Source organism: Mustela nivalis (genome assembly GCF_964662115.1).
Source record: "Mustela nivalis genome assembly, chromosome: X".
NCBI classification, from domain to species: Eukaryota; Metazoa; Chordata; class Mammalia; order Carnivora; family Mustelidae; genus Mustela; species Mustela nivalis.
The window spans coordinates 14967945-14987282 of NC_139040.1; the positions used below are offsets into that span (position 1 = coordinate 14967945).

Genomic DNA, 19338 nt, shown 5'->3' on the forward strand with positions numbered 1-19338 from the left:
CCAGGACCCTGAGATCATGACCTGAGCTGAAGGCAGAGGCTTTAACCCACTGAGCCACCCAGGCGCCCCCAGCACCCTAATTTCTTTTTGCAGAATGACTTCTCCCCCACTGTGGGTGTTCTTGGTGGGATGGTAAATCCACGCTCCTTTCCTACCACTATCAAAACCAGAAGGTTCCCTGAAGGTTTCTTCTGACATATCCCTCATCTGACTACTTAGTACAGCCCAGAATTCAAGCTCAGTTGATCACAGGCAGTCTGGTGAGACTCTGAATCTTAAGCTGGTAACATGAGGTAAAAGAAATTACTCTTTATTTTTCCCACAATTGATGCCCTTACAAGATGTGTCCTGGCTAGGAAGCTACCCCTATGGTTCCTGATCTGTAGAACTCTTTTTTTTAAGCCCCATTCTTTAAACTTCCCATAAAGTATTTGAGTTCCCCAAGTCCATTCCACCGGTTCCCTTTCCCTTGGGTAACCAGAAGTGACAATATTGTCAATTTAAAGACATGTTTCCCTCACCAGCCACCAAAGAGCCTTGACTGAAACAGCGTGTCAGGCACTGACTGTAGAGCAACTGACAAGCTAGACAAGGATTCTGCTCCCATGAGGCTCATGTATCAGTGGGTAACACAGGTTTACTTAACACGAAGATAAGAATCCCTAGATAAGGAAGTCAGCCATTGTTTTCATTTATTCTGTATTGTAGACTGTTCATTCATCCATGCATATGATGAATATGTACGGAGGGCCTACAAGGTGCCAGACATTATAAGAATGAATGTAATCCATCTCATTTATTTCGTCTAATCGACAGAAATATAACTAAGTCTTTTCTCCATTGCTCCAGACTCATCATGTCCCTTAAATAGCTGAGGGTCAGGACCAGAAGGACGTGTTTTAACGATAGGCCTGAGCTGTCAAAAAGATGAGCCTTACCTCCTCTTACCCTTCCAGCTACCACCCTTCTTATGTTTCTGGGTTCAGGGGAGGGAGACCATTGCAGATGGTCACCGTCACCTTTGGGACTTCCGACAAAACAGGTAAAGATTCAGGTGCTCGGCAGGAGTGTCCTCAAACTTGGTCCAGATAAAGTGTAGTCCTGGTCAGTGTTTTCAAGCTTTCCCCCATGGTGCCTAAGACACTACAGAGAATCAGAAGACAGAGCCCATGCCCTGAAGCTCCAAAGGGGCTTTGTAAATTTTCTGACCCATACTTCATACACAACATTGGTCTGTGGTATTGAGAAATGAAATCCTGCTTTACCAAAGATGCCACCCTCCAAACCTAGAATACTCCACCTTCAGCTGGACTAAAAAGCACATCATTTACTGCCTGGGAAGCACTACTCCACCATATCCTCGCTGCTTTGATCGTTGACTATTCTAGTGTGAGTATCTGGTCTCCCCAAGTAAAGACGGTAAGCTGTTGGATGTAGTGACCTACAGATGTCAGATCTGAATCTTTCTCTCCGTGTCACCGCTCAACAAATACTTGGGGGTTGATTGTTGATTGAAAGCAGCACCAAGGTTCTAGAGCCTCTTTTCCATAATCATGTGGGCCTGCCTTCACACAAGTGTCAGCCATTTGGGGGGCTCAGGAAGAGCAAACCAAAGGGTGCCTGAAAGATGTTTAATCATTGTTTTCCCTATAATTTCATATTGTTTTCTCATTTGTGGAAAACCCATGTTTTACTAATTAGTAGGAGGAGTCATGACAGGAATCATAATATTTACTATAAAATATTTCTGTTCTTGACAGCATGTACATTCATTACTCCAGCAGAAGCAGAACAGGCATGGGCATTTTCACAGCCAAAATGATCCCCCAAGTCAAAGAATTTGCAGAATATATATATATATATATATATATATATATATATTTGTTAATTATACACAAGCCCTGTTCCTAAATTTGTTTTTTGAATGAAGGTGACAATATTTTCAGTTCTAAGACATTTTCCAACATTCAAGACACAGTTTCTTCATTCTGTGGTAGTCCTCACACACACACACACACACAAACGCTCTCTCTCTCTCTCTCTCTCTCTCTCTCTCATGCACTCACCTTCCCCTACAACAAAAGTACACAAGCAGACCTATGGAGAACAATGGTTGCAGAATTACCTCAAGAGCAAAATTTCATAGGCAAGGGGACTGACCCTGAGGCAGGTATCCAGGGGCCTGAGGACCTTCCTACATTTTTTTATGTTCCCTCAGGTGGTAGAGGGGGCAAAAGGGAGTCTAGGAGCTTCATACCAGTGACTGGACTGGCACTACTGCTCTGGTCCATTTAGTGGTCAGCATTAACTCTTGTTTACAGGGGCTCCTGGGTGGCTCAGTGGGTTAAGCAGCTGCTTTCGGCTCAGGTCATGATCTCAGGGTCCTGGAATCGAGGCCCGCATCAGGCTCTCTGCTCAGCGGGGATCTTGCTTCCTCCTCTTTCTCTCTGCCTTCTCCCTGCCTACTTGTGATCTCTGTCTATCAAATAAATAAATAAAATAAAATAAAAAGAAAGAAAGCTTGAAAAAAAAGACCCACAAAAAAACCCTTGCTTATAGGATCCAACGTGGTAATTTTAATACCATCTGTGGGTCACGAGGGGTTGAGAGGTAAGAGGGTGTGAGTTATAAAGAGAAAAGGGTGAAGATGTACTGTGTTTCACTGTGCTTGAAAATATGTAGCCTTCATCTAAGTCTCACTTGAGCTCTATAACAAATGTACTATCACTCTTATTTCCCTGGGTTTCAACTCGAAGGAGTGACAAAGCTGGGATTTGAAGCTAGTTCTGCTGTCTCTACAGCCCACTATCTCATACGTGTCCCCAAGGATGATGGGGGACTTGATTTATGGTATTGAATCGCAGGAGTTTATCTTTCTTTCTCATTGGAAAGGTCCGATCCCCCATTTATTGCCTGAAAAGAGCAATATATTTTCTAAATACAATATTCAAACAATATCAAGAGGGTGAAAAGTCCTTCTCCCTTCTTTCCAGATACCCGGCTCCCCTTCCTGAAGGCAATCACTGATACCCGTTGCTTGTGTGTCCTTCCAAAGTGTTCATCTCTTTATTCCTTGCTACCCTAGGCCATATGGGAGAAACCAGCCTGGCTGGGAAGACTTAGAAGCAATATCTGGGGGAGAATTAAGAAGGCCACGCATCGATCGCATCGAGCTTAGCCACAGAGCAACAAGAAGGCAGAAGTCATCATCAGCGCTCACTCTGTTGCTTCTGGGTGACTCTTTTTCACCTCTGTCCTGGCACTGTCCTGGTCACCCTGGCTTGTCCTTTCCTCCCAAAAGAGAACCGCCAGCCTCAAACAGCTCCTGCTGCTACATTCCTCAGAAACCAGCTCTCTGTCCAGCCACACTAAGGATGATGATCTTCACAAAACGTGGTTACATGTCAACAGGTATGACCTTGAGACTCTTCCTACTTCCCTGTGGGTGTCAAGCCAACTGAATATCTGAAAACTGGGACTGCCTGAAATTATTTCATTCCTAGTGAAGTTAAGGACTCTGATCTTAATTCTTTTCTTTCAGGATGGGACACTTAGCGTTTTGAAACAAAATCTCCAGTGCTGTGGAAATGTGTCCCCCAATATCCCACGACTATACGCTCAAATCTTACCTAGAAAAAGAAAGAAACAGCTATAACAATGAATAGGAGAATTATTCTGACTTTAATAGCCACGAAACGCTATTTCATTCTGCGCCTTCCAAAATAATACTTAGAATACAAAGTCGAAGCAGATGGTTTCACAAACTCAACATTTTCCCTAATCTGGGGCTAGGGGGAGGTGGGTATCTCTGTTGGGAATTATTCAAGAAATCTTTGTGAGTGGAATTCGTTTTGACTTCCACAGGTAATATTCTTCCCACATAATTAGGCACAACTTTACAACTCAAGGGAGAGAAACAGTAGGGATCTTCATCAAAGTCACCTGCGTTAAAGAAAAAAAGAACATTTTCAGTTGTTGCACTGGGGACTTCGCAGATAGTAGAAGTAACAGACATTTTTTTTTTTTTTAACCAAATGAAGGAGTGAATAGAGGAATAGAAAGGAAGTAAAGGTTGTGGGGCTTGTCTTGGGTAGTTCATGTGGACCCAGGGTAAATTCGTTCATCTTGACAGCACTGTTTGGGCAATTACAGAAGGCACGTCTTTACTCCGTGTTCATGGAAATAAAACTGCTGGCTCTGACCATCCGAGGGCCACATCCAGACTGCAGATTTGGAACCTGTGGCCAAGAGGCTAGACTACCTGTCTCACCAGCTGTGTCATGGTCACAACCCCAGGCCCTTGGCTCTCTGGATCTGTTACTTGATACAACAACACTAAAATGCTGGGCATGTTATTAAAAACAAACCTAAAATTCTAGGTACAGGGGGCTACCATCCCCCCTGAAGAAAGACATGCACATTTGAGCCATATATTTGATAATGAAACAGTATCCCCCAGGGACAGCAAGAGAGCCAATGCCAATGAACTCTTTTGCAAAAATGGTATTTCCCTATCGGCCTCAACTATTATCTACTAAGCAGCTTCCACAACTTCTTCCCTCTATTATATGCTATGGCTCCCCAGTGCCTCCATATGAGCACCGGAATGTATCTGCAAGTTAGCTGGCCAGAGTAATGAACACTTGGGGGCATGGAAAGAGTCTTTCCATATGCACCAACTTTCCCATACAGAGAAGGAGACTGAGACTGTACACTAGACAATCAGCCTAAACTGGGAAACAATGTTGTCCCACACAGTCCAGAAGCTGGTAGGCACTTTGGAGATTATCTGTCCATCCTAGCCTCCTCACGTTGAAGGTAGAAAGAATGTAGCTCCCACTAAGGGAGAGATGTGCCCAAGGTTACAGAGTTAGTGACAGAGCTGGGAGTTGAACCAAAGCCTTCTGACTCCAAGTTTGGTGCCTTATTATTTTTTAAAGATTTTATTATTTATTATTTTTTTTATTTTTGAAGTCATCTCTATACCCAATGTGGGGCTTGAACTCATGACCCCGCGATCAAGAGTTGCATGTTCTACCAACCGCGCCAGCCAGGTGACTCTTGGTGGCTTTATTTATTTATTTATTTATTTATTTTTTACCCACCATGCTGATTTCAGATTGGCTGCAGACCTTGGAAATAGAACAGCTGTGTGGAGCCAATATAATGAAAAATACAAGCAGCAGTTCCACCAGCACTGAGGTGTGAGAATGGCTACAGCCGGGCCACCAGAGGTGTTCTGTATGTGTGAACTGGAATCAACTTTGGTCCTTAAGTAAGCATCATTGTCCAGGGCAGTACACAAACAGAGGTATCACAACATCAGCTTGAGTTCTCAAGTTCTTGTTCCCTTTGCCTTTCTCTTTACTTTAGGCTTTTAGATCAAACCTTTCCTGGGACGCCTGGGTGGCTCAGTAGGTTAAGGGTCTGCTTTTGGCTCAGGTCATGATCCCAGGGTCCTGGGATTGAGCCCTGCATCAATGGGCAGTCTGCTTCTCCCTCTCTACTTGTGCTCTCTTATGAGCTCTATCTCATAAGAGATAGATATCTCTATCTCAAATAAATAAATATCTTATCTCTATAGATATATCTCTTATCTATATATAAGATATAATATCTATATCTATCTATATATCTCTTATCTCTATGGATAAGATATCTATCATAAGAGATAGATATCTTTATCTCAAATAAATAAAATCTCTAAAAAAAGATCAACCCTTTCCTTACATTTTCCCTTCCAATAACGACCTCCACCTAAACAGCTGTCTCTGTACCTAGAAATTTCTCTTCCTATGGAAGAAGCTGAGCAACTAAGAACGTTGTGCTGCTCAGTAGGTGTTCTTGGTGGCGTGCAATGTGCCCCAGCCGGAGAGCCAGGCCACCTGAGTTCTGACCCCAGTTCTGCTGCTGATGTTGAGTAAGCATCTGTAAGACATTTTCCTTTCCCTGCTTAAGGTTCCTCATCTGGAAAATAACATCACTCTGGACATTGTCTAAGGTTCGTTCCTTCTGGCTTTCACAGTCTCTGACCATTGTTTTGAATCACACATGAATTTGTTTTGACTTCTAGTCTCTTCCCTCCCATTTCAGTGGAATAACCTACCAGGTTTGCATGTACCAAGTTCACTAGGTGCTTCTATACACACTTTCTCAGCCAGGAATGAGCCCAGGTATACACGTGCACACGTGCTTTTAGTTTTGAGGAGGAACCAACTCCCAAGACCACATATGTCGCCTCACATTAATTTGATATTTTTGGAATGTAAGAGTAGACAGCATAGTTTTTCCCTCACCATTTGGGAAGCTGATTTCTGAAAGCATGCATTGCGCAGAGCCTAAAGGTTTGAAGGTAGAACTTGTGGTAGTTGACTTGAAGGATGGTGTCAACAATTTGTCTTGGAAGGTTTTCTTCAGTCTCTCTTGTTTATACCCAACTCGTAGCCCGCACCTGCTGTCCCCATCTGAAATGACACCATAAAAGTTAAAACCAGAAAATACATCAAATTCAACACTTAACATGGGCAAATTGCATGATGTATGAATTGTACCTCAATCATCTTGTTAAAAATATGAAGCTCAATGCAGAGAGTATCTGTTCTAGGTACCTCAAGGGGTCCGCTTCTCTATGAAGTTGTGAGAAGGAAATTTATATTGTAATGTATGACACAGCCAGAGCTAATTCACTTACCAAGGATGCCTCCTTTCCTTAGAGTTTGGCACAGAGACCTGTGGGTTACTGACATGCCCAGGATAAAGGAGGGAGATCTCTGTGCCATTTATAAAATCTTCAAGTTCAAGCACTTGCCTTTCCTAAAACAGACTGAGCTTTGCATTGAGGCTGAGAGAAGTTGTCTGAATTGAATGGAAGAGACTCTGATACACAGAAAATCAATTTGCCTGGACTGGAGATAATCTCAGAGACAACGTCGGAGTCCACCACATCTCTAACTGTGTAGGACGGGCCACTGCTCCATTCAGCTAGGATTCTCCCTGCCTCTGCTGCCTCTCTTTGTTCCCTCATCCACTCAACCTGCTATTGGCTACAGGCCAGAAAGCCCCTGTGACCCAGGGCCTGAAACATAGTAGGGCACTAAATCAGTATTCTTTTTAATTGAGTTGAGATTGAGGTAACAGTGACGACAAGCAATTCAAGAATCTGGGCCAAAAGAGAAGCTTCACTAAGTTAAAATATGGCCGAATCACATTCTTCACTTGACTTCATTCATCTCAACACAAAAGTACAAATCAAGTTCATGACATGCAAACAGCCTCCATGTTGCCAGTGCTCTATGAATTCAAGTCAGGAGTCAAGTTATTCAGATCAGTTGTGGGAAACCCATGAAATTCAAAACCTTACCCAAAGTGGCATCTTACCCGAAGAATTATCCAGTCGTAACCACCCACAACAGAGGTGTATCTGCCACTGCTCCCGCACACTCTCCTTCATCAGGCAGTAAAACACGAAAATGAGGAATCCTATGTCAAAAGAAGAAGGTCAGTCTGTTTCAGCTTCTTTCACCAACAGTCACCAACACCCAGACCCAGATCTACTCTTATCACCATAAACAGTCCTCCTAAGGAACCCCAGAGCCATTATGGCTTTCTGAGCTCATCTTTCTAACTTCCCTGTCAAAGGCAGTGATGGTAAGAAGGTCTGTTTCAAGACTTTCTATCAACCACAGTGTTTCCCCCAGGGCTGCTGTCAATCATAGAGCTCGAGAGAGCAGCCCTGCAAAGGTAGTCAACCTCCAAAATAGTTCTTAATGATCCTTATACCCTGGCATTTGTATCTTTGTGTCATCTCTTTCCACAACATATCAATAGAATATGGTAGAAGAGATGCCATGTCACTTCCAAGAAAAGCTTATAAAAGACATTGTGGCTTCTATCTCTGATTACTCCCTCCAAAGGAACCTAAGTGTTGTAGTGTGAGGACATTCTGCAGCCCTGTGGAGAGGCCCACATGGTGAGGAAGTGAGGCTTCCAGTCCCCAGTCATATGAGTGAGGCTTCCTAGAAGCAGATTTTCCAGAACCAGTCAAATTTCCACATGACTACATCCTTGGCTGACAGCTTGACTGCGATTTCCTAAGAGTCCCCAAGCCACGGGCACCTGGGTGACACAGTTGGTTAAGTGCTCAACTCTTGATCTCAGCTCAGGTCTTGATCTCAGAGTCATGAGATTAAGCTCTGCTGGAACCCACTTTAAAAAAAAAAAAAGAGTCCCTGAGCCAGAACTACCCAGCTAAGCTGCTCCTAAATTCCCAACCCAGTAACCGGGTATGGTAATACGTGCTGTTGCTTTAGGCTGCTAAACTTTGGGAGTAATTTGTTACATGGCAATAGATAACTAATACACACACTCTTTGGCACAGTTACACCACGTAGAAGCCATAAATTTGGTGTCCTCCTTTTCCACTGCCAGCCCTGATTTTGTCCTGAAAGTGGGATCGAGAGGGGTTGAGGGCATCCATCAGCAGCCCTGGCCATTTCTCACCCCCTCTCTCTAAAATACCGCCTTGGGAGAAAAAAAGTAGGACTTGAGATTTTCCTGATGGTAAATGCTCTGAAGGGCAAATTGGATCTCCTATAGTCTGGGTGTGGAATTGGAAGAAATATCTCCCATTAACAAAGCCTTTCCAGGTGCCTCAAACTGAAACTCATCTTTCCCACCTCCGAGGTCCCATAGCATTGTTTCTTCTATGAGTTGCTATATGTGGCCACAGTCTCCCTGTATTGCCCATCTCCTCACCCAGCTGTAAAGACCTTTCATCCTTGTATTACTTCTCTCTTTGCCTCCAGTACTATGTGGCAGCTCAACAGATGTTTGTTGACTTGAACTCCAAGGCACTCGAGACACAAACTCTCAGTTTCTGCAGCCTTCGTATTATGTTCTCTGGCCTCAAAATCTTTCTTTTGACCCAAGTGCAGTTTGCAACCCTTTGTTCTCTATATAAGGTTCAGCTTGCCTCCTCACTGGTCAGTTGTGCTGAAGTAACTGATTAATAATGGGTTGGAGTGGTCCTAACTCATTGCAAGTTGAGCATGAGTCAATAGTAAATGTCCCCAAAGCTCACTTCAGCTAGGGCATCAGTGGAAGTCAAGAATGTTGGTTGAGGCAGGTAAGAATATTCCGCCATCCTGACCCAGCTTGGCCCTTTCTCCCTACCAGTACAATATTCAGGTTGGGAGACTTCATTTTGAAATGATGACGACAAATCAAAGTATTCAAGAATAGAGAAGACTTGGAGTGGGAACACGGGGTGGGGAGAGATGGTAGCTATAACTACAGACGTAGAAGGGCTGGTATGAAGAGGACAAACTAGGTAATCGAAGCTAGTGTTTACTAAGTAATGATTATGTCATAGGCATTGTGCTGCTAGTGTCATTTTTCTAGTTGAGAGATCTCAGAGTTCTGGAAATCTAGTAAATCTGACCGACTCACGAGGCTAATATTGAAACGGCAGCCTCAAGACCAAACGCAGGAAGTGTGGTTGCAGAGCCCAAGGTCTTAAGCACTGTACTGCACATTCTACCCTCAGAAAAGGGGGACCTGGATAAGATGCAGAGCAGATTGGAAGCTACAGCGGTAATCATACTACAATATATCAGTGTATCAAATCAACATGTTGTACCCCTTAAATTTACACGATGTTAAATGTCAAATATCTTTCCATTAGACAAAGAGAGAAACTGAATGCTCTGCTTTACAGAACAGTGAGCTCTCCGTATCTGGAAAGTTCCAGGTAGAGGCACGTGACTTTCTGTCACTCCAGGGGAAGTTGGATTGGGAGGAACTTGGGTCCCCAGCCCCAGCCCTGAGACTCTCTGATTCCAGGTGGGAGGTAACAGTCTGGAGGCTAAATGGGATGACATGTCTCACTCACTCCCCTGAGGGCTTTATCTCTGTGTAACCGAGTCGAGCAGCGCTCACTCCTTCCAAGCAGCAGCCACCTGGAAGGGGGTGCAGCAACCTGGTGAGAGCAAACCCCAGTCTCGGAGCATGTAAAACTCCTCCAGCTTCAGCAGGAACAAGGGGCAACAGAGACCACAAGCACGTATTACCATGCTGATTTCCTGCATGGAGTTTAGTTTGTTCTCAGACTTAAAGGTTATTATATGAATTCCAATGAGCTGCCTCCCAGCTCTCCCTCTCTGCCTGTCAGCCTTCCCTTTTCCTTCCAATAACAGATTGATCTGCTTACTCACTAGCACACAGGCGTGAGGGAAGATATCCGGTTTTTGTCACCTGCCTTTTTATTTGTGCAACCCTTCTTCAGAAATGGCTCACTGTGCACATTTTTCACACCTTACCACAGGGCAACCCCCTTCAGCCAGAACTGCAAACTTGCCACCTGTCGTTTAAACGGCTCATTCGTTCACTTGTTCCGTTGCAGGCTTGCTCGGAGGGCGCATGCGCGTGCGTGCGTGCGTGTGTGCGTGTATGTGTGTGCGTGTGTGTGCGTGCGTGTGGTAACTTGAGTTTGAAACTCAGGACGCTGCAAACCCGCCCTCTGGAGGAGGGCACCTTCTATCTTGTAAGGCAGGACTAGGAGAACCAGAAACGCTTGGTGCTTGGTTGCCATAAAACGTATCTGACAGACAGACAGCTGGGCTCTGTCCATGCGGGATCTGTGGGACTTTGGGTTTAGTCCTCAGGAGATCCCCCACTGGATTCTGCTTTGAAGCCACGGAGGCTTTCTGCTTAGAAACCACTTTCCCTTTCCACCTCAGGAATGGAGCCCTTGCTTTGTAGACTTCCTCCTCCCTTTGTAAGCCTTAAACTGCTTTGCTCTCTTGTTCTTTCCAGCAGCTTCCCCGTTAGCCCCTCTTGGCATAGGGTGAGTGTGTTTCTCATCAGAATTAGTGAGCAGACTTACTGCTGAGGAAGAAATCTGCCTCAGGGATGTGGTTCCTAATCCACTCCTGCATATGTTCTATACCCGGGCTTTCTGTGCCTTTTTACATTCCAATCGGAACATGCTTGGAAGAATCTGGTGGGACAGAAATTTCGGCTGATACACTTCATTGCTCTAAAATGAGATGGTTTCTTGAAAGACATGAGAGCAAATGTTGTGCCTTATTCTAGATTGCCGCTCCATCTCCCTGCAAATGCCTGCCATAGAGTAACTACACACCAAGTCATACTTCCCAAGGTTCTGCAAGGGTTAATAATGATACGACAAAGTGCTCTGAGGCTTAAAAAAAAAAAGTTTGGTTAAAACAAATCTTTTTTTTTTTTTTTTCGAGCAGAAGGTCTCAGAACTTTCACCATGATAAATATAGATGGTACCATTTTAAGAATGGGGGAATATAGTTTGCTGCATTTCCTGAAATTCTTTGACCATGGAACTCTTCTATTGCTGGAACATCCTATGGACTACCAATGGCCTGGAGTCTGGTAAAGGGGTTCAGTGAGTGGATAAGTAGTTTGGAGCACTCAAGGAGACCCTCATTCAATGCACTGCCCAAGCTCCTCCCAGCTGCCCTAGTAGTTTAAATGAACTGGGCCAAATTTGAGGAGCATGGAGCAGAGCCCAACACTCCCAGGAAATCATTCTGCATGCCTCTTCCCCTGAAGATTTGTAACAGGCAAAGTCAGGTTAAAATGAACATCAACAGTGAGTCAGAGGTGTATTAACCAGACCCCTCACTCTTACTGCTCGTGACGTCTTTGGCCTACCACGCAATCAGCTACCACATCACTATCATTTCCTTCTTTCAGCAGAAAATGGGAATAAAATTAAAGAACTATAGAGACATTAGCTTACGATCATCTAATTCAACCAGCTGTGGCGACTTGTTCAAGGTCAGTTTGGAGCAAAACCCAAGACTAGAACCTTGGCCTCTTGCCTTGACCCACGGCTCTTTGCTCTTCATCTTCATTCCTTTACAACTCTCTAATTTCCTAACCTGGCTCCTTCCCACCATATTTGGATCTCTGATGTAGCCAGAGTCTAGGGGGTCAACAGTTTAATGTGTCTGCTGTTCAGTGATTATTGTGTTCGATGGGATCGTGTGCTTCAGAATATCAACACAAGTGTGGACCCGAACACTTACGAGAACCATGTGGTTTTGGTATGCAGTGTTCAGTATTCTACAGTATTCAGAGAATACTGGGAATACTGTAGAAAGTATCACCAGCCAGTGTTTGATATAAACATTGCCAACTAGCTGGAGTTGAGTTGGCTCTCTGGGCTCTTGTCTATATCCCCAAGTAAGAGTGAGCTCATTTCATGACGTCCGAACATCTGGGTAATGTTTCCAATGACTGTCTATCACTTGATCGATACCAGAAGCCTCTCGGAGTATCTTTTCCAAAGCAGCAAAGCTTTGGTGGGGAGCTCTGGCTAGCCACGGAAAGGACAAAGAAGAAGAAGTTACCTTGCAACGTGTTGAAAATGGCAAAAAGATACAAGAACAAAATCCTTACAGGTCCCCAGGCAAAAAAAGCAAACCCCCAGGTGAGGCCAAGTAAGAATGTCAGGCTCATTGTGCCTTTGAGGTCATGCAGGATCGTCTGCCGCCGAGTCTTCCGGCTTTGGGAGTTCATGGAATTCAGCTGAACGAGGACAGTGCAGAACATGGAGAGATTCAGTAGAAATATGAGGCAAAAATAAGCCACAACTGAGGTGTAAAAGATAGAATCATCTTTAATCCAACAACTGTAAGAGACAAGGAAGAGAAGGCCGTTGTGAGGCAGAGAAACTCACATGTGTACTTTTCAATGAGACTCTGAAGATCACCTTGTCAGCTTTAGTTCACCTGAGAGCATCTGCACTAGAGAGAGGGACTGCCTCAATCTCCTGAGCCCCAGTCCAGGGTTCTTTCCAGTGCCAGAAATCCTAGAGGATATGCAGGCACTTCTCAGTCCAATTCCCTGGGAGGCTTTTTTGTTCCTCAACAGCAGAAAAACAAGTGATATATTTTCCTCCAAAATGGCTCTTCCCAGCCCCCACCCATCCCACCCCACCACCTTACACCTGAGCTTTTGTTTGCAGGATGAATTCTGTTTTGCATGATAAATATCACAGTAAAAGGACATGAGCAATGACTGGCTTTCCTGAATGCTATGTCAAACAATGAAGAGATCATCAGTGTTAATGATGTATATTTTAAACCTCCCTCCACATCCTCGGGTTTGGACGACAAAAGGCAACCCTGGCCACTGAACTCTTAATGGCTCTACCATTTCTATTAAAGAAGAAATAAGTGATGATTCCTATGAATAAATATCTCATCTGATACATTTCCCATGACTAGAGGCATTACCTCTGAGTTTTGAACAGGGACAAGGTTGCCAATTGAACTCTGTGTCAACTTAGCCGAGACCTCTTGTTTAGAACCAGAAAAATCCGTTGCCATCGTACTGTTCACACTGGTGTGGATACGTTCATATGTGTGAGTTTGCGTGTGTTTGTGCACACGTTGGGAGGGAGTGAGGGAAAAAAAGCGTTGAATTTCCCTAATAAAGTCTAATATTTAGGGTTCCCTGAATATCATCTTCAGCCTTAACGGAGGCTATAGAAAACATTTTTAAAAGGGACAGTGCTGGTGTATGTTTGGTTAGAGAATTATCCCTAAAACATATTGTTAAGTATGGAACAGAGTATATCTACCATTTGGATAACAGTGTCCAAGAGAATATCTATACAGATCTGATTGTTGGTAATAATAGTTGCATCAAGGAAAAGAGACAGTGTGGCTGGGGGTTGGGAAAAGGGCTTACTTTTCATCCTCTACCCGTTTGTGTGTTTGAATTTTGTACCATGTGCATGTATTACTTCTTCAAAATATAATTACCAAAAAAAAAAAAAAAAAGCTCTTAGAGCACTCTGCCTCTTACTAACCAATTCACATATGAAAGGGCTCTTTTCAGGAGGAGTGGAGTTGGTTTTGTTCTGGTTTTGTTTTTGCTTTTGATCTTTGAAGAAGAATCACCAATATGTAGGCACTGGGGGCCCTTTATGCCACGGAACAGCGAGGAGCAAGGCTAGAGGAGAAGGAAAGGAAGAGAAAAGAGAGAGAAAGGAAGGATAATAAGAAATCATATAATTAGAAAGCACCTGCTGGCAGGTGGAACTCAACACAAAAGATGGAGGCGTCTGGGGGGGTGAGACCTCCCACATTTTCATTGCAGTCCGATGAGAGAGGAAATCTGTAGTTAAAAAAACCAGCTTGAGAGGCAACAATAAAGAGAATGGATCTGGGTAAGTAAAAAACAATCAGAAGCATGAAAGGAAAGCACACTATCTAAAGGGCTACATAATAACTGGCTATGCACCTATAAAAGAAGGTTCTGGAAAGATAAAGAAGAAACAAAAGATGGCAAACACAGCATAATGTATAAACTTGTCCAAACACTAAGTTGTACACCAGAAGCTAATGTAACATTGTGTGTCAACTGTACTCAAATAAAAATAAAATAAAATATTTTTAAAAATTAAAAGAAGAGAGGAAAACAAGGCTGAGCCAATTTACAAAGGAAGGCAGTGGAGTCTTTCGGGGAGATTGTTGTTGATGGTGGAAAATGTCTCCCAACCGTCTCCCTATTCCTTACAGTGCTCACTACAACTCCTCCCGGGTTCTGTGAGCTTTCTAATCGTAATCACGGCCCATTATGTAGAACATGTGGAACAGGCCATATGCTGAACATTTTATGTATGTGATGTCATTTTAATTACACACTACATGGACAGCAAACATTATTGTCCCCCATTTTCCAGTGGAGGAAATGGAAGGAAGAGGTAAAGTAAGTTGCCCAAGGTCACACAGAGCCAGTCACCTAATCGTTATATGAGTTTGACCGTGACTGTGTTTAAGCCAAAAAAGGCTGAGGCTGAGTGTCCTCCCCCCCCCCCCAGCCAATGTCAAGACCAAGCCACAGGTCAGAAACACTCCCCACCCCTGAGACCCTGATCACATCATCACCTGAGAAGCAGAGATGCTGGTACTTACAATGGAGTCGTTGAGCTCAGAGATCCATACAGATCTTTTTTCACACATAACGTTATCGCCACCATGATCCCCGGGATTCCTAGAGGGGGAAGCAAGCCAAAGGCATCCCATTAGGAAGTGGGAGAAGTCCTGATCATTGACGGTGAGCCCTGATACACCAAGACACTGTTTAATTGAGCCACAGATGTGCGGGCATCAAAATACCATTGTTTGCAAAATGTTTGTGAATTTTTCCAAGTTAAACATTTCTAGGAGTGCTCCAATCTGCTAAACTAAACAGCATGCCAAAGGCTCCAATACAACGCCCACTGGTTATTAAAAATAGCTCAAGTGCCAAAAAATCAACTTGGCAATAGAAGTATCTAGTTCATCGTAAGAAAGGTTCGCATCAAGCATTTCTTCCCAGATGATGGGCTGCCAATTCTTTTCTCCTTTTCGATAAAGCCCCTTAGTTCCCAGGATCTTTTTGTCTAGGTCACCTTGGAGGAAGGGCAGAGATAATCAGCTGCAGCCTTCAGTGCTTTCTGACAGGGGGGCTGTTTCCACACTCGTCACTAGTTTGACATTTTGACTAGATCGACCAGTTAACGACCAGTCAGTTCAGCCAGACTATAATAAAGCAATCAGTTCCGTCAAAGTGGTCAAACGTGATGTGAGTGTAGACACAGGATTTAAAAATCCAATTGTGTGTACATTTGCAAAACTTACATGATTTCTTCATTTCTAACAATGTATTTGTCCTCAACTAAGAGCATTACACCTGTACATGGTTTAGGGATTTTGTAAGATGCTTTGCAAGGCTGTTCTGAATCCCAGAGTGCCAAGCATCTTGAAAAATCCTCCACTGTCCTGTTCTGTGAGAGACAGGACAGTCCCACCTGATCTGTATATCACACAGTTAGCACAGTGCCTGGCGTCATGTAGATATTTACAAAAGTACCTGTTGAAAAAACAAACAAACAAACAAAACAAAACTGGGGACAGACCCATAAATAGAAAGAACAAACTAAGGGTTGCCGGAGGAGAGAGGTTGGGGGTGGGCAACACAGGTGAAGGGGAGCGGGAGGGCAGGCTTCCAGTCATGGAATGAGTAAGACACAGGGATGGAAGGCGCAGCCTAGGGAATGTCTCGAATGGTATCTGGAATGGCGCTGTATGGGGACAGATTGCAGGGAGCATGGCAGAACGTGTAGACTTGTCCAGTCACGATGTCGCACACCTGAAACTCATGTAACATTGAGTGTTAAAAAAGGTTTTTTTAATCTGTTGGAAGCCAGAAAGGGGGGATGGAGGGAAGCCTCACATCTACAGTGCGAGTTGTGAGGTGGTCCCCAAGCTGTGTTTACCCTTTGGTAATTAACAGATCAATCCATAACTGGTTACTGCACAAAAAGATCCCCTACTGGTTATTAAAGAAAAAATGAGGACCGATCAACTGCCTTGGACAGGGATTTAAATGCAGGAGTAAAAACTTTTCAACAGGTTGCTTTGGCATTAAGAAGACAGAACTTCAAACATAAGCAGATTGCATTTGTTTAAGATTTAAATGCTCCGAAAGTCCCCTTAGGGGGACAGCTCTGCAGTGGCTCCCTGGTGACCTTACAGGTACCCAACGGGCAGAGCAGGCAAAGTCTGGACTAGCAGGGGACCTGAGCTTGGGCAGAAAGCCCGTGAGCCCGCACAAGTTGGAAGAGACTCCAGGTGTGTGAGGAGGTGCGGAGGCTGTCCCCTACTCGCCTCTCCATCTCCTCCAGAGGCTGTCGTGAGGCAGTTTCTTGTCCCTCCCAGGTTCAGGGAAGGTGTGGGGCTTTGCACCCCACCCCCTCAGCACAGAGCTGCAGAATAGAAAAGTGCAGAGCTCCAGCTCATAACCGGCTCTTTGGCTACAGGGAATCCCTCAACTCATGTGGCAGCCATCTGCTCCCTTTTGTTTTGGTGTCACTCTTTTATAGTGTGGGGGACAAGGACCTGGGAGCTGGCGCCTTTAGCTACTCTTCCGTTAGCTGTGAAAGACCCCTCCCCCAGAAAGCCCCCTCCCCTAGAAGATAGATAGGATAACTAACCGCTTGTTTGCTTTTCTGTGAACCGCTGGCTTTTAGGCGTAGATTAGGTTGTTAATTGCGTGATTAATTGCTCTCTTGCCCTTCTGTAACTGCTTGGCTTATAGAAATAATAGAGACGCCATGATGGCATTCCTACCTTTCCCCCTTCTTGTTCCCCCTTCCCGCCTCTCTCCTCCCGCGAGCGGGCCCTCAGAACCAATCAGCCTGTTTCGCCCTTCCCGCCTCTCTCTTCGCGCGCGCGGGTCCCCAAAGCCAATCAGCAAACTCCACATATGCCTTTTTCAAAAGTTCAAACTGTCCACCAATCAGTTGCGCCCCACCCAAAACTTGTTTGTACCTGTCTATAAAAACCCGGCACCACCCCAGCCGGGTGTGCTCAGCTAGCAGGAGCTGCTGACCACCCGCAGGCGCGCGCTGACCACCCGCAGGCGCCTGCGTAACAATAAAGAACCTCTTGCTGATTGCATCCAGTGGCAGTGTTGGATTCTTGGGTAAGGGGATCCGCGGGTCTTTCAGCTGGATAAGAAAGCCATCAGCTGAATCTGAAAGCAGCTTGTTACATCTGGACTGGTCCAGGCGGTCGGGCCTTGGCCTTGACTTTGGCTTGGGTGTGTCCTTGACACTCCCTAGGTTTATCCCACCTCCAGGTTCCAAGTCTTCGCCTTCGCTGCTGCTCCTTGCACCCCGGAAAGTGTGTGTGGAACGAGATCAAGAGAAAAAAGCGAGCCTTGGGGAACCCCGCCACCGGAGGAGCGAGTGAAGGAGGAGGGGACTGAGACGGAAACCAAGGATGAGAGATGACAAGGGGGAAGGAAAGCCAGGACCGAGTGTGATTTCCAGCCCCTTTACAGTGTGGGTTATCTGCTTTGGGGATTATTCATGAAGCCTCTTCTGCAAGGTTTTTCAATCTCCTGGTTGACTTGAGATGAGGGCTGCCAGGCACCGGAGTGTGCTGACTGCTTTGGGCTCCGTGTTTCTGATGGATTGCAAAGTGTGCTAAAACAACTTTAGATTATGCTCTGCTTAGTATTTGCCTGTCTCTGCTCCCCACATTAGCATGGATAATAGCACTGACTGTGTATCCCGTGAAAGCATGTGCTATGTTAATGAACTCATTAAAAGGATGAGGAGCTAATTGGGAAGCTATTGTCTTTACAAAGGCAGTGGAAGATAAAATCTATCTTCGCATGGATCCTGTGTCCCACTTCACATACGCCTCCTGTGTCTCCAACACATACTCTGAACTCAATATCTATTTTGAACAGGCAAAGGGGGGTCAGGAACTGAGCTGACCGTGTCAGAAATACAGGACAGCAAACCAATGAAGAAACATTTAAATTAGGGAATTGTCATGCTGGGTTCCCTTCCTGGCTTCTTCTATCGGGGAACAGCCACAATGACCACCATGGGGTGTAGTGGGAATCAGGGCGTGTTTGACCCAGCACCCCTCCGCACATTCCAAGCTCTTTCCCTGTCCCATCAACAATATGGCTGCATCATAGAGGTTATGTGTCCAAACTATGGAGCCAAATCTCTGGTTCAAATCCCAGTTCTGCCGCATACCAGCTGTGTACACTGGCGAATTACCTAACCTCTCTGCACCTCAGTGTCCTCACCATGAGATGGGAATAATGATGAAATCCTTCTCTTGGAAGTATTGTGAATGCTGAATAAGGATGCAGCATCCTTACTGATGATAATAACAGAATTTGGTCCTGAATACTGTGTCTCAGGAAGCCGGAATTAGAAATAAATACAGGCCTAAAATAGAGACATCAGACAAGCAGATATCCTTACCCCAACCAACGAGACAAAATTTAAGGATATAATTGGGGACATATATGTTGAAGACTCTGACGAGAGACAAGTACATGTGGACCCCCTCTAGGCCCATCCAAGTCAAAGAGACGAGCAGGAAGTAATGGAGGGCCACCGCAGCTGTGACACAGAGTCCGGCTTTCTGAAATGATGAGGACCAGGAATTGACCAGAAACGTCAGGTTTAACATCAGTAGTGCCATGCACAGGTTGATCAGGATTTTGGAAGGATGATCTTTTCGGAGTTTGCTAAAAGAAAAGGCACAGTGTTTGGTTAGGGAGGGTCTCTGGTTTTAATGAAGCATTGCCACATCTTATCTGCCTGAGAAGTGAAAGAATAAAAGAAGCGCCTGGGGACACCTGCGTGCCTCAGTCGGTTCAAGTTAAGCAGCCAACTGTGGATTTCAGCTGAGCTGGTGATCTTGGGGTCATGAGATTGAGCCGTGCATCAGGCTCTGCACACAGGAGTCTGCTTGAGATTCTCTCTCCCTCTCCACC

General features: G+C 44.8%; 1 protein-coding gene across 1 annotated transcript in view; it reads right to left on the reverse strand.

The window, feature by feature from the left end:
• Positions 1 to 3618: 3618 nt before the first annotated feature.
• Positions 3619 to 19338, reverse strand: part of ADGRG4 (adhesion G protein-coupled receptor G4) — a gene marked incomplete at its 3' end in the record, with an annotated part of 56618 nt that continues 40898 nt past the window's right edge. The window contains exons 4-10 of the mRNA XM_082717957.1: positions 18821 to 19089; positions 14961 to 15039; positions 12387 to 12667; positions 7378 to 7479; positions 6297 to 6464; positions 3901 to 3942; positions 3619 to 3629 (exon numbers count right to left, since the gene is read on the reverse strand). Coding sequence (XP_082574083.1) covers positions 3619 to 3629; positions 3901 to 3942; positions 6297 to 6464; positions 7378 to 7479; positions 12387 to 12667; positions 14961 to 15039; positions 18821 to 19089 — 952 coding nt within the window. The remainder of the gene's footprint in view (positions 3630 to 3900; positions 3943 to 6296; positions 6465 to 7377; positions 7480 to 12386; positions 12668 to 14960; positions 15040 to 18820; positions 19090 to 19338) is intronic.